The 15,230-nt window shown below is 36.8% G+C and overlaps 1 protein-coding gene across 7 annotated transcripts in view; it reads left to right on the top strand.

The window, feature by feature from the left end:
- KIF16B (kinesin family member 16B) overlaps positions 1 to 15,230 on the top strand; it is a 140,763-nt gene that overhangs the window by 63,656 nt on the left and 61,877 nt on the right. For 5 of the 7 annotated variants that reach the window (XM_051792671.1, XM_051792669.1, XM_051792672.1 and 2 more), the window contains exons 13-19: positions 1,030 to 1,149; positions 1,692 to 1,743; positions 2,951 to 3,088; positions 6,406 to 6,488; positions 6,685 to 6,773; positions 14,647 to 14,679; positions 15,021 to 15,074. In XM_051792671.1, coding sequence (XP_051648631.1) covers positions 1,030 to 1,149; positions 1,692 to 1,743; positions 2,951 to 3,088; positions 6,406 to 6,488; positions 6,685 to 6,773; positions 14,647 to 14,679; positions 15,021 to 15,074 — 569 coding nt within the window. The remainder of the gene's footprint in view (positions 1 to 1,029; positions 1,150 to 1,691; positions 1,744 to 2,950; positions 3,089 to 6,405; positions 6,489 to 6,684; positions 6,774 to 14,646; positions 14,680 to 15,020; positions 15,075 to 15,230) is intronic. The other 2 variants (XM_051792670.1, XM_051792667.1) reach the window with 1 other exon arrangement.

The following is a 15,230-nucleotide window of genomic DNA, read 5'->3' as shown; positions in this document are numbered from 1 at the left end:
TTACAAACAGTGTGGTGTCTTGGTTGGCTCTGGAGAAGGCATATTGATGACTTGGAAAAGTAGTCGTCATGCAGCTGTCAGAAAACTTATTTTCCATGTTTACTAGCACTGGGAGAGAAGTGTGCTCCTTATAATACACAGAAGCAATACTTGCTGACGTTGCCTCTCCTTCATGGATTGTCAGGGCTTAGCTCTTTTATGTAGAAAAACACATTCATCTTGAAAGAAGGTGTGTGTGTACACATTCACAGTCTCTGCTGCTGTTATATTCCAGGCCCAGAAGCCAATAGGATTTTGTTTCAACTTGGAAAACAAACTTTATAAATACTAAAACTTATTTCAAAACTATGATTAATTTTTCATTTGTTGCATAGACTGTTTGTTCTGTACTACATCATACAGTACTTATCCAAGGTTGAAGTCTCCCACTTGTAGCTGAGTGATGCTTCATCCTATAGATTGCTGTACAATGTGGCCCAAAGGAATTTTGAAGAACTGAAATTATGTGCTGCAAATATTTCTTACATTTATTTACTATTGGCAGTGCTTCCCTTATATTGGATGATATTTTAACTGCTTAGGTTTACCGAGTTTTCAGGTGTCTGGGATTTTTATTGTGCAAGTTTTGGCTTATTTAAAGAGAGTTTCCAGTTTTCTGTTCTTTAGCTGTACTGAATTCTGAGCAGTTTTAAATTTTCCTTACCATTATGCAAGGTGGTACATAGCTTGCTTTTAAACAACTTTGCTTTGTTACACTCTCAATTGATCTTCCTTATCTGGTATAATTCAGCTGTTTGTCTGGTTTCTTTCAAATAACACCTTCACAAATTTCCTGAACAGCGAGCCTGGAATGCTTAATGGTAATAAAAAAGTCACATTTAAAATGTAAACCAAAAAAAATTGTAAAAAATCTGCTCTTTTTTTTTTATATATGATATTACAGAGAAGTTATAGTAAATGTGATTTAGAAAGAGAAGGAAGAGGGGTATTTCTTGAACATCCTAATAAATAGACTTTTGTCCTTTACAGGAACAAACCTTGGCTCTGAGGAAAGAAGGGATAGGTGTTGTCTTAGATTCTGAACTGCCTCATCTCATTGGCATTGATGATGATCTTCTCAGTACTGGTATCATCTTGTACCACCTGAAGGTAAATACACATCTGTGTTTCCATAGCCTTTTTATGCCTTGTGTTTTTCTTCAGTAGAAAAATTCTATTGATTTGCTGTCTAAATATAGTGCTCATTACATTACTATTGTAAGAAAAGCTCCTTATGTTTCTCTGATGTAGTAAGAAGAGCTCTTAAGAGGTTGCAATTGATTAAATTAAAATATTTGTTAATTTCCTGTTAGGTTTATCCTGAGGATCAACTGGTTAACCAGAGATAGGTGTTAATGTATTTTTACCTGTGTATATTAGTTTGTCATTCATCTCATTAGAAAGCTTGACTTTGAAATCCAAATCTAGATCAATTGTCTCAAAACTTTGAAGGTGGTTCTGCACAGGACAGTTGAAACTAGAATTTGCTAATAATACTGTATTATAATGACTCATAAGCATTTCTAAAAATGCTACCTGATTATTTTTTGCATGTATGTTAAATATGTATTTCATTCAATTTACTCTGAGAAAGTGGAAGGATAAATTATATCCTTGTGGGGGAAAATAATCTGTGTTTCTCTCTTAATTAGGAGGGCCAAACATATGTTGGCAGAGAAGATGCTATGGCAGAACAGGATATTGGTATGGAATTTAGCATTTTTTATATTCTTTCTTCAGTTGTTTTTCCTTCTTCCAACTTCCCAATATGTGAACTAAGGTTCATATTTTTCCCTTTTTCACTTAGTTGTTGTGTGTTATTGCGTATTTAATTTTAGCAAATCTGGGAGATGAATTACGTGGTATTTGTTTCAAAGAGTGTGACTTCTAGAATAGCTTGTGGGCTTAAAATTTATTCATATACTTGTTACTAATTTATTTCTTGCTTCTCATGAAATAGCATCCTGTAAAAATACCATCCTTTTTCATACAGCACCTGCTACAATCACTGCAAAATCATTCCCTTAACCTTTGTATGATGATAGTATTGTTACATTATTATACCTAACACAGTCTTTGGACTTAAGATTTGAGTTGAAAAAAATTCTGGAAGTTGGAAAAAAATCTACTGATTTTCTTATTCACTGTTTATGAAAGCAACTCACTGCCAGACCTGGACTGTCCTGTCACACATATTCCTTGAAGGCAGTTTTATTAAGTAAACTGTATCCTTTAATTATTGAGTAAGAGACCGAGAGTCAAATAACTTAGTTTGGTATATTTTTGCGGATCAAAAGTTGCCTGGATTTGAATTACTGTAATAAATTCCATGAAACTACCAAACTTAGATTGCTTTGGGTATACACATAGAGATAATCATGCATTATTTAAAGAAAAAGTGGAAAGTAGTGTAACTGATTGATAAAAGACCTGAACGTCACAGAACATAAGAACTTTATTTCAATCAATTTTCTTGTCTACAGTGGCATATTGTATCCTGTCTTTTCACACTTAAGCATGGTTGCTTTGAGGTCAGGAAGCTTTCCCTGTTTTCTGGTGGAACTGGTCAAAAAATACCTCTCTACCAATACCAAAGTTTACTTTTCTGTTTTTTATTGGAAGGAAAGGAGCATTTGCTAACCAGATGCCAAAGCACAGGAGGAAAGAACATTACACCAAAAAATGCAAAAGCAACCCAGCACACTTCTTTCCACTATAATAAAACAACGAACAGGGTCAACATTTAAGACATGCAGGATATGATGAAGGAAGGAAGAAAACATTGTCCAGAATAAAGAGAAAACATACTCTCCAGTATATAGTGCAATGTGTTCTTAGTAAGATGTGTTAGCATGCTCATCTTATTAGTTTTGAGGAGAATAATTATGTTATCTTATTTCTTTGTGTTTAGTTCTTCATGGCCTTGATTTGGAAAGTGAGCATTGCATCTTTGAAAATCTCAATGGCACTGTGAACCTCATCCCACTGAACGGAGCACAGTGTTCTGTGAATGGTATTCAGATTACAGAGCCCACACACCTCAACCAAGGTATTACCCAGCCTGATGGCACTTTTCATACAGCCTCTTCGTTTTTTTCTGGCAACAGCACTGAAAAAGTCTGCCTGTATATAAAGGAGTTATTGTTTAATTAATTTTAATTTCATGTCCTTTCAACTACAGCCCCAAACCATCAGGAAAACCACGGAGTTTTTGTTCTGTCAAAGAACTGCCACTGGTGAAAAGAGAATTCTTTATTAGTTTCAACTGCTTCATAATCTTGAGTATGATGTGATAGTTACCCTTGATTTTGTTTGTTTTTACACAAAGGGAACTCCATGCCAGATGTCTTACGTTGCTGTAATATTAAAAAAAAGAATATAGATCTTTATAGGACTAAAATAATGTCAGAGACACCCCTGCCCCCTCCTCGAGCTTCAGGTTGGTCCTACTTAATACTGTTGCCAAATCCTCTTGTACAGCAGGAGATTGAGCTGGAGTATCTGTTCTCTGCAGCTGTATGGAAATGACCAAAAGGGGGAGGCTAACCCTTAGGGAGGAAGTTTAGAGAATTATAATTTTAATATAAAAGCTTTAAAATCTGGAAATGAAAATGCAGCCAGGACAGCTGGGAACAAAGGTGTATTGTGTTGGCCTGGAAAATACTGGCTGACAAGTGAGCTGGTGAGTGCTGCAGCAGAGGTTCAGGATGTTTTATCTTCCAGGAGCACCCAGAATATCTTCCCATTCAGCAATGAGCTGAAAAAGACCTGTTTAGGAGTGAGCTTGTGACACAGCTCAGCTGCTGAAAAACAATCTCACTTTACATTCCTGGAAAGAAGCTTTCAGAGTAAGCCTGGCCTAACAAAGGAAGGATGTAGTGTTGGACAAGGGGAGTCTTGCATCTTTTGTGAACTCTAAGAAATGCTTCCAAAGGCTGCTTGCAGAAAGTTAGGACTTTTGGTGTAGAGAGGGGATGTTGGGTTTGTTTGGGTTTGTTTTTTGGTTTTTTTTAAGTGCCAATTTCTTCATGCAAATGCTTGTTTCTATTACAGATATGAAAAAACCCCCCACCAGCCTCCTTGGTCTTAGGTTTGGATAAATCCCATGGATAAATTGTTAACAATAGAAACATTGACATTAATGGCAAATAACACTGTTAACAATCAAAATTGGGTTTCAATCTCTCATCTTTACTTTATTCTGCTGCATTTCAAAGGCAGTAAAGTTCGATGTGCCTCAAAAGAAAGTAGGAGTTTGGATGCTATTTCTCTCGTTCAGATGCCTGTCACAACTTTTTTTGTATACTGTGAAAAGTGGAAACATGACTTTTTTTTCCCCTCAATAATTTCTTTAGGCAGAAATTTGGAACTCAAAAAAAAAGGAGAGTAGAGGGATGCTTAGTGTTACTAAATAGTGAAAATCAGCTGCATAAGATGACCTTTTGTGTGTGTAACCAGACTGAATCTGAGAGGAAGGTACCAACTGTGACATTAGGTGTGCAAAACTGATTAAATCACTAGTTTAATGACTCATGCACAATCCATACATCCTGGCTGTGTTAGCATTTAGTCTCACAGCATGAAGTGCCAGCCTCCTGAAATATCTGCTTTTAGGTGATGCTGATTAACTGCTGATATATTTAAATGTTTCCGTTTATCATTAATAGCTGTTCATTTGAAAATGTGTTAGACTGTCATGGAGCTTAAAAAAAGGAGGCATAGTAATTAATTACCACTTCCTTCTACAGATTACTTCCACCATTTGTATATTCTGGCTAATGTGGCTTTTTTTTGTAAATGTAACCTAACTACATATTTTTTTACTCTTAAGAACATATATGGTGGGATTTCTAAAGGTAACGGTATTAATATTCACAATTAGAGTTTGTCCTTTTCCTTAAATATATCCTCACCTTAGAACAAGTTTTCAGGTTTTTGGGCCAAACTATAAACCCTTCTGTACTTTAAAGAGAAACCTAGGAGTTATTCCTATGATCCATCATCAGAGATTGACTCTCATGTGCTTGCTGTTAAGTCTCTCTCTTCTTTCTCTTAAATTTATGAAGTTAGAAACAAATATCTATGACTATTCATTCTGAAATTTTAATTACTTTATTTAAGTTTCTTCCACCTAGGGAGGTTTACAATGTTTACAATTATTTTATCTTCATTTGAAAGTAACTGCAGGGATTTCATACAGATTTGTGAAAGGTAATTCTTTCTAAGATAAGAGTGAGGTAAATTATTTGTGTGTCCAAAACTGAGGTTTTGTGTAGACAGCAAGAAGTGGCTGTAGTGCTTTTTGCCATTTCTTTGCCAGGACTGGGTGACCTAATTTGAGTTGGTACACTTAATTAAGCTGATTTTAAGAGAAGCATTCCTTGCTAAGGACAGCATTTCATTTCAGATGGTAAGAATTTGTTTCTGATTAACAGTTTAAGTGGAGCTTTTTCATACTGTGAGTGTAATGGAGTCCTTTTTCTTTTTAAAAATGCCTCGTATTGACTGACAGATCAAATGCTTGATTCTGTGGTGATGAACTTGGAAGACTTCCATGTTAGATTCTGTGGTGATGAACTTGGAAGACTTCCATGTTATGACAGTAGTGAGGCATCACTGACAATGTACTTCTTAGTAGGGAAGTATTAATCTTGGTACCATTGTCTTTAAAATATGATAAGGATTGCTCAGAATCTCATTATTTGTGACCTGTACCTTAACTGATTAAATACAATAACAGATCTGCATTGAGCAATATGAATTATTCAAGGTTCTTCCCTCAGAAAATAGTTGTTGGGTATAGAAGTCTAATAATCCTGTTTTGAGTGACAATAAACTTCAGTGTTCCACAGAGAGAAGTAAAATGTGAGAGTACAAGTAATGGAGATCTAGAGCTTTTGATGTAGGTGAATTCAAACCTGACAGTGATCAGTAGTGGATGGACAAGTTTGTTCTTGGTCACATCTATGGATGTTCCCATTAGATCTGGTACCTACTCCTGGCTTGCAAAGTAGCACCGTTGAAGAGTGTATAGATCAAATTAGGGCAGCTGCTTCCTCTACCTATATTTATTCTTTACCTGAACTCCATGAACATGATCGACCTTTGTGTTGGTCATATTCATGCAGTATGTGAACATGTGTGGGTTTTTATTTTTCTGTAAGTAGGAAGAGGAAGGAATAGACTGTATACATCAGTTAAGGTAGCTGTGACTATGCATGGATATACACTTACCTTGTCAAAATGCATTTTCATTTTGTTCTTGCTTAATGGAAGTCTTTGCTTACATGTTGTGTGTCTGAAAAATTACATGGTACTTTTGGGTACAGAATGTTGTCGGTGAGTGGTCTGTGTTTTTCTCATCAGGTGCTGTTATATTACTTGGAAGAACCAATATGTTTCGCTTTAACCACCCCAAAGAAGCTGCCAAGCTAAGGGAGAAAAGAAAGGTGAGATTAAATCAGCATTTGGTAAATTTAAACCTTTTCACAATTTTCTTTCTAATATAGACATAACTGGATTGTTATAGAATACCTTTATTATTTACTTCACATACTTTAGTTAATATTTCATCAGGTGAAGCAAAGTAAGTTTGTAAACATGTCATTACTTGTCTAATACATTTATTTTATGATCTGTTGTTAGAGTGGACTGCTGTCTTCCTTCAGCTTGTCTATGACAGATCTTTCAAAATCCTGTGAGAACCTGTCAGCAGTTATGCTTTATAATCCAGGGTGAGTATATTCTAAAATGCAGTTGTTATAATTCCAACCATTCTTTATTTTAGCTGTTTGAAATGTTCCAAAGGCATTATGACTCAAGTTAACTGTTTTTCCTGAAAAAATGCATTGTGAACTGAAAATTAAGATCTCTTGAGTTCATATATTACCAATAAAAGCATAAAAAGGCTGAGAAATGGCTTGTGTTCTCACCTCTGTACCTCTGAGTAGGTGGTCAAGTTAGGATATGGAAAAAAGATTTATTATGCAGTTACAATGACATAGAATGCTTATTGCAGAGAAGCAGTTTTTAATGATTTTACCACTATTCTTAAATGACTTACAGAGAATTGATGGTGTTTTGTTCATATTTTTTTTTCCTTAGCTGGTGTTTTGAATTGAGTGTGAGATGAGGCACTTTAACCACCTATGTGCTTTTGAAAAAGTTGGCTCTAAATTGAATTATAGGCTTGGATAGTGCAGCTTTATTCCTGAGTTTTACTGTGGGGTTGCTCTTTATCCATTAGAATTTAGGAAGATTGGACAGGTAATAATAACTTCAAGTTGAACGATGTCTAAATAATAGGGAGTATGTGTAATAACCCTGCTTCAAATGTGACTGTTACTCTTTTGCTACTGAGCTACCTACAGAGATCTCAAGATTGTGAGCTGGTTGCTGATAAATTACAACTTATTTTGAGACAGAGATGGTAAAGAAGATCCAAAAAAGTATATGTATATTTTTCTATTTCTTTAGCTCTTCAAATAGTTCAATCTAAAAACTTACAGTGACAGTTGCTTGTATGTTTTCCGTGAGCTGGGGAAAATTCCTGGCAGTTGTTACCTCTGGTTATTGGTCAGCTATCCTGGGCTTTTCCCTGACTAAAAATGTTATTCTGCTGCAATATTGTTATGAATAATTGTATTATACTGGATATTACTGACTTGGAGTTTGCAGTCAGTATAGAGGAGGACACATTGTTTCAGCATTACCTCACTAGTCATTCAGATTTTCAGCAAAATATAATGGCATGGGCAAGGCCCAGTTGAAGGTATGCTTAAAAATGATTTCCCAGCCCAAGAAGTCATACTGTCTTCAGGTAATGCCAAACGGTGCCTTATAGAGAGGATTTTTCTAGTAAACCTTATTTAAAAAAAAAAAAAAAAAAAAAAAAAGAGAAAGTCTGGAGAGTTACTTGATTGTCTCTGATGGAGTAGATTGCAGCAAATTCTTCTTTTTTCTAGATATGTTTTAGGGAATATAGCTTTTTTTTCTTATTGGTTCTTCAAACATCTTGCTTTGCTTTCTTGGAAATTAAACAGTATAGATAATTTTATTAGATTGTCAATGTGTGCAGCAATTTTTAGAAACATTCCCATTTTTCCTATTTAACAGTTCTTGTGACTTTTACTTTCCTTTGTGGAATATGATTATAAGAGCACTCTTGCTCTTGAAATTTAGGATAAGATTAGGTGAAACACTCGTCATGTTCCTGAAGACTTCATGCCTGTGCTTTATTAAACTATAAACTATAAACAGAGGGTTAATTATTGATATTCTCCTGCTAGTCTGCATTCAGTTAATATTTGTGAACTGTCTTGGAGGAACAGATATTTTGTCCTGCTAAATTTGTAAACACAAGAAAATCGTATTACATAGGGAATGCAGGTCACTTGTTTGTGAGCAATAAAACCTGTCTGAGGTTATTTTATAGTCACTGTTATGTGTATGTGTTTTTCTAAGAGAGGAAGCTTGTGAATCATTGAATTGTTTGGGTTGAAAGGGACCTTTAAAAGTCACCTAGTTCCAACCTCTCCTGCAATGAGGAGGGACATCTTTAGCTCGATCAGGTTACTCAGAGCCCCATTGAACCTGACCTTGAATATTTCCAGGAATGGGGCATCTACTACCCCTCTGGGCAACCAGTGCCACTGTTTCACCACCTTAATTGTAAAAAATTTCTTCCTTATGCTTATTCTGAATCTACCATTACCCCTTGTCCTATCACAACAGCCCTGCTGCGAAGTCTGTCCCCATTTTCTTATAAGCCCCATTCAAGTACTGAAAGGCTGCTATGAGGTCTCCCCAGAGCCTTTTCTTCTCCAGGCTAAACAACCCCAGCTCTCTCAGCCTGTCTCCATTGCAGAGGTACTCCAGCCCTTGGATCATCTTCATGGCCTTCATCTGGATTTGCTTCAGCTGGTCCATGTCCTTCCTGTGCTGGGGACTGCAGAGCTGGAGGCAGCCCTGTAGATGGGGTCTCATGAGAGTGAATCCCCCCTCACTTGCTGCCCACGCTGCTTTTGATGCAGCCCAGGATACAGTTGGTTTTTGGGCTGCCAGTGCACACTGAGGGGTCATGCCCAGCCTCTCATCTACCAGTCCTTCTCATTAGGGCTGCTCTCAATCCCTTCATCCCCCAGCCTGTACTCATACTGAGGGTTGCCCTGACCCAGGTGCAGGACCCTGCACTTGGCCTTGTTGAACTTCATGAAGTTCATGTGGGTCCACTTCTCAAGCTCATCCAGGTCCCTCTGGGTGGCATCCCATCCTTCAGGCCTGTCACTCACACTACTCAGCTTGCAGACTTGCTGAGGGTGCAGTTGATCCCACTGTCTGTCATTGGTGAAGATATCTAACAGCACTGGTCCCAGTGGTTGGATCTTCATAATTGAAACTCTAACCCCTATATTTTAGATGAATAACATATTCCATATAATCGATGTCACACCTAAGAGTACACATGTTCATGCAGTGCAGAGGTGAGTGTTGTCCTAATAGATCAGTAACTTAAAAAAACTAAACGCCTCCCCCCACAAATCAACCAAACCAACCAACCAAAGAAAACCAAAAAAACCCCAACCCTGAAAAAAACCTCCAAACCTCAAATGTGACTATTTTTACTTCTTTTATAACTGCTTGTGCTGGTTTAAAGGTAAACCAACATGGGAAATGAACTCAACTCAAAAGAGAGATTATAAATCAGAATAACAATTTAATAAAATAACACAGTAAGTGCGATTATACAGACAAACAATTGGTTTTAACCCACAAAACCCAAATATATAACCCAGCACCTTGGGGCATGAACAGAGTGGTGTTCTTTGGGCCCCCTGAGTCCAAAGGAAAAAAAAGTGAGGGGAAAACCTGTTGGTGAGAGTGCTGTTGCAGTCTGGTCAAGAGTGGTGATTGCAGTCTGGTCAAAAGTGGTGACTGCAGTCCAGTTGAGGGTGGTGGTCTCAGTCTGGTTGAGAGCGGTGAGCTGCAGTCTTCCTCTGGATCCCAGGAGTGGTAAAAAGGTTCCAAAACTCCAAGTTTATATATTCTCCAGTTCAGGCAGGAATGCTCAGTCCCTCCCTCAGAGCGGGGAATTCCATAAAAGGGTATGAGGATGCTCAGTCCTTCCTTCAGAGCGGGGAATTCCATAAAAGGGTATGAGGACAGGAACATCTTCCTGTCTCGCAGGCCTCTACTGCTAACAATTTCTGGGAAATGGCATGGAAGGCTATAGAATACACAGTTTTGGGTTACACCCATACCATGATGAACTAGTCTCAACTGTCCTAACTAGGACACTGCTGTAAAGAGAAAGAAGGCTCTGATGCTTGCACTGTAGTTAACTGAGCCCTACAAATCAGTAGAAGAAAGCATCTTCTATAATTGATGCATCTTTATGGACAGCAATTTGGCAACAGCAACTTTTCAGCTTAGGCTGGGGTTCTATGACAATTTTAAATTTATTTATGTTGGTGCTAACACTGTTTTTTTTTACAATATCCTCCTTTGTGACAGCACTTGAGTTTTCCTGATCATGTCATGAGGTTGTCCCAAGGAGGTAATTGTGCAAAAAATGTTACTTTAGGGGAACAGGGGGCTGGGATAAATGCAAGTTAAAGAAAAGAATATGTTTTGAATAAAGCAGACCCCAAGCTCTCTACTTCCAGCTAAAAATGCTGCTAAGCAAGTGCAGTGCTGCAGTGGTAATTCTTCTGAGTGGTGACTGTTCAGCCTGGATGAAACATTCAATAAATCCTATCTCTGAGTATCAAAAGCAGGGTAGTTGTACCCAAGAAGTTAGGTGGGGTTGAGCATCTTACATTCTGGAAAAGTGCAGATGGAAAAGAATATCCTGCACAAAATTTAGTTTGGATTTTTTTTTTTTTCAGCAGGGCCAATAGTATGAGCCTTAACTACAATAAACTAGAGTATCAGTTTCCCATAACATGATGCTATACTGCCCACCACCAGCAGAGGCCTAGATTCTGTACTGGCCCTCTGGGGTTTTTTCTGTGCAATATTAGTAGCTGACTAGCATTCTGCCTATTGTTAATTTGCATTTTCAGGACTACTTTTTCTTCCAATCTCAGTATTGATAACCTAAAGACTGGTAGCTAAATTTGCGATTTCTGTGGGTTGCAATAAAATCTTGTAAGATCTGGCATCTTTCGCAATCAGAGAGCCTGTGGGGTATTACCTTCACTTGTTGTGAAAGCAACATGAGGATCTTGCTTACTTTTCCATGTGAAAATCAGCATTATCCTTAATAGTGTTTTCAGATGGTCTTTTGTTGTTTGTGGGGTTTTTTGTTTGGCTGTTGATTTCCCATATGTGGAGAAAGTTTCATGAAGTTTTGGCTTAACATGCAAAATTCTTTGTTCTGCTTGTTCCCAGTCTTTGTCTTTAATCTGGTGTCATGCAACACTGCTTCAGATAATAAGCATTGGATAAAAGAGAATTCTACTCATAGATTTATGCTGAAGATTTCATTTGTGGGCCTTTTGTTAGCTACATGGTCATCATGGCTAGGCTTTGTGAACAAAGATTTGGGAGCTACATGGTACTGTAACTGTAAAACTACTGATGAGAAACCTTGGTCTTGTCATGGATTTAGTATGGGGGGTTTTGTTTTGTTTGATTGGTTTTTTTTTAAATTAATCTCATAAATTGGGCTACCGAATGGCATTGTAACATCTTTGTAGTCCTGCCAGTCCTCAGTCTTTCCTAACAGATGTCGTACCAGATTGCACTTTTGTGCTGTGTAAATTAAACTACTGTAGTACCATGCTAGTAGAACTGACTTCCTTTCTCTGCAGCTTATCTACACTCCTCTTATCACTAGATATGACACGTTTTCCAGGAAAACAGTGTCTTTTTAATTCAGCACTGATCAGATTAAGTTCCTTTGTGGTAGATCTACAAAAGAAGAAAGAGTGGATTCTAGTCTTTAATATCTGTATGTTTCTTTTTAATTTCAAGCTAATATATTTTTTTGCTAGTCACAGTAGTGCTCACATTAATAAAGAGTAGAGGTTATGTGAAAAAGATTTTTATTGGGATAGACTAAACTGAAAAGATCAGTCTGGCATCTGTGCTTTGTAAAACTGGCAGTGATTCGCTATAGCCAATGGTTTTGGGGAGGAGTTTTGTGATGCTGAGATATTTGTTTTCATTAGCTCCTTAAAGAAACAATGTCTCTGCCATGAGGTCTGTCCTCCCTCCCCAGGTTCTCTCCTGTCCTGAAATAACTTTGAGTCCACAATGAGTTTGAAGCAAATATTCCAGAGACAATGGTCTCAGAAGTGGTGAATTCCTAAATGTATTAAGAAAATAGGCAGCCAGCTGAGGAAGACAGGCACTATTCATAAAGGCTGCAGCGTGAGCACCTTAGAGAATGAAGACACTGTGAATAACCCCATGGCACAAGAGCCTTCAGTGAAGCTCAGACCATCTTAGGCACCACCAGGCAATGACAACCCTTCTCTTCATAGGAGTATTTATTGGTCTAAAATGCATTAAATATGCATTTTTAAAATACCTCCATGTTTGGAGGCTGTGGACCGGGGTGTTGATGATGATGATGCTTCATATTTGGCTCTGGGAAGGAACCCTTTTCATTGAAGAAAGAACCACTTCTGCATAGTTCATGCCTTTTTCCTGAACAACGTTTTGAACACTTCCAGCTTCGTTTCAGTATGAGGTAAAACTGATTGTTGTGACACCCCTGTTGAAGGTATTAGGGACAATTCCTCCAAGAGAAAATCATGGAGTTTGTAACCGCTGACCTGTTTTTATACCAGACTGATTGCTGTGGTGGCTCATTTTCTTTGTATTAGATCTCAGTCAGAAGTTAGTTACCATTTTTATGCTTGTATAAAATATATCTGCCAACTTACTTGTTTTATAGGACAGTCAAAATACCAAAAGGTTTTTGCTCTGGTTTTTGCACATTATGTTACCTGATCTGAAATGTTTTACTTCATTATGGCTTAACCAAGCATGGGAATACACTTAAATCATTCTTTGCCAACTGTCTAAGCAAAGATGGTCGATGTCTGACAGTGCCCAAAGGACACCTGCACTTACACAAATCAGAGCTGTATTGACTGGGATCTGTATTATTTTGGACTTAAGTAATGTTGAATATAGTGGCATTTGTTAGCTAAACCCTAAGTAAGAAGTGATAGCTAACAGCTCTGAATTCCATATAGTAGACCATAACTAAAGGGAGAACTTTTGAGGTATAGCTTAAAAAAAAAGGGGGGAGGGAAAAACCAAAGCACATGGTAACCATTGAATTAAGTTTTTGCTTTCTGAAGGCCCCCTAAGATTGCTTTCTGTTCTCTTCCAACACTTTGAGGGTTTTTCATTGCTGCTGCAGGAGTTGTGATCAAATAAAAAATACTAAGTTATCATCATCGCTCCTTGTGCTGTAGAGTGCTCATCTTGGTTTAATGCAAATGTGAAAAGACTCTTGACGAGACAGTTACATGAAAGCTCTGAATGGCTGGAGTTGTGTGTAAAAATCTACCTTGGCTGATCTCTCAGGGATTGTAGAAGACATTTTTTTAAAAGGAATTTGTGAGAGGGAAAAATGGAATTTGCTGAACTGATCATTCTCCAATATTGCAACCACTAGAAAGATGCCTCTTGAGCATGTTAGGAATCAAAGTTCATTAAAATAGCTTTATAAATGTTAAATTATTAGTGTACTTTTTGCATATTTCCAAGGGCATTTTCTTTTTGTTCTAGGCATTTCTATGATTTTAGAAAGAAGTATCAAAAATACTTTATTTTTAAAAACCTGTCTATATAATTGGGATCATGTTGTCTTAAACTGAAGTTTGTCAAAAACTTGAAGTCAACTTGTGGTGCAGTCTTGCATTTTTTTCAGTGTTTATGGACTGTTTCACTAACCTCCACATCCTTAAACTGTAACAAACCTGAAATAAATTAATGTTTTGTATTTCGTTGAATAATTTAGTTCATATATAGGTTCTCTCTGCCATTTTTAATATTTATTGTGAATAACTTCCTTAAGTAAATCTCTCAAAGGAAATTAAAATAAGAAAAATATTTCCGTACAACTGTAATAAAAGCTGATATTAAAAATTACATAAAATGCTCTCCCATGATTAGTCAGATCCTTATCAAACTAAATACATTAAAATCTCAAAATATTTTAAATAAATGGATTTTAATTCTGTTCAGTGCTTAAATGTTGCACTTTGGGATTTTTCAACCCCACTGATTGCATCCTAGGAATGTTTTGGAATTTTCTTTTTCTTGGAAGGAAAAGGAAGTACTACAGGCATCCACTTGTAGTTTTGTAGCGCTTTCCCTTCTCTGAAAATGGCCAAATTAATAAATCATAGGATGATGAGCATCATTTTAACTATCACTGGCATCTGAAAAATGTGCTTAGAAAGAATAATTATTTAAGTTTTACTTCTGAGCTGTAATGTGATGAATGTTCTATGATTCTAACCAATTTAACCTCTAATAAAACAAACTGTTGTTGATTTTGAAGTATTCTGTACTGCTAATATATTTTTTGTATCAATTCCTTTCTCAACTGATTGCTCTGTTTCCCCCTGCCTCCCATGGCAGTCTTTTCCCTGTAAAAGGACCGATCTGTCTAAGGTAGAGAAATTAAATTTCTATATATTGATTGCCATGTCTGCATGTAGTTAACTCAAGAGGCTATGCTAATCATTTTTATGTCTCTTCAAACTTTCCCTTTTAAATTTTTTTTTTCCCCAGAAATTAATTTATTTTTCTGTTTATGCTCATGTCAGACAGCATGATATCTAATTTGTAACCCTAATAAAGGAACTATTTTCTGTTCTTGTAGAAAGTAGTTTTATGAAGCTTCTTTTGTATCATTGTTATCATCTAACCAGGGATTGAACTGCATCATATCTTCCTACTTTTGTGACATTCAGGAAATAACCTTTTAACCGTATTCTTTTTTTTTAAATCAGGCTAGAATTTGAGAGACAACAACGAGAGGAGCTTGAAAAATTAGAAAGTAAAAGGTAACATTATTCTCTATGGTATTTATGTGTATCTGTAAGTACACGTTATAGACTCATTTAAATCACTGCTTTGGGATCACGATGTTAGTTACTCAGCAAGCAGAGGACCCTGAATAGCTGAATTGTAGCTAATTGTGATTTTTATAAGCAAAGAAA

This window comes from Manacus candei, unplaced genomic scaffold (assembly GCF_025592945.1).
Source record: "Manacus candei isolate 608988 ecotype Guabito, Panama unplaced genomic scaffold, ASM2559294v1 h1tg000035l, whole genome shotgun sequence".
In the NCBI taxonomy this organism is placed as follows: Eukaryota; Metazoa; Chordata; class Aves; order Passeriformes; family Pipridae; genus Manacus; species Manacus candei.
The sequence above is the reverse complement of the archived record's forward strand: the minus strand, read 5'-3'. Positions and strand labels throughout refer to the sequence as shown.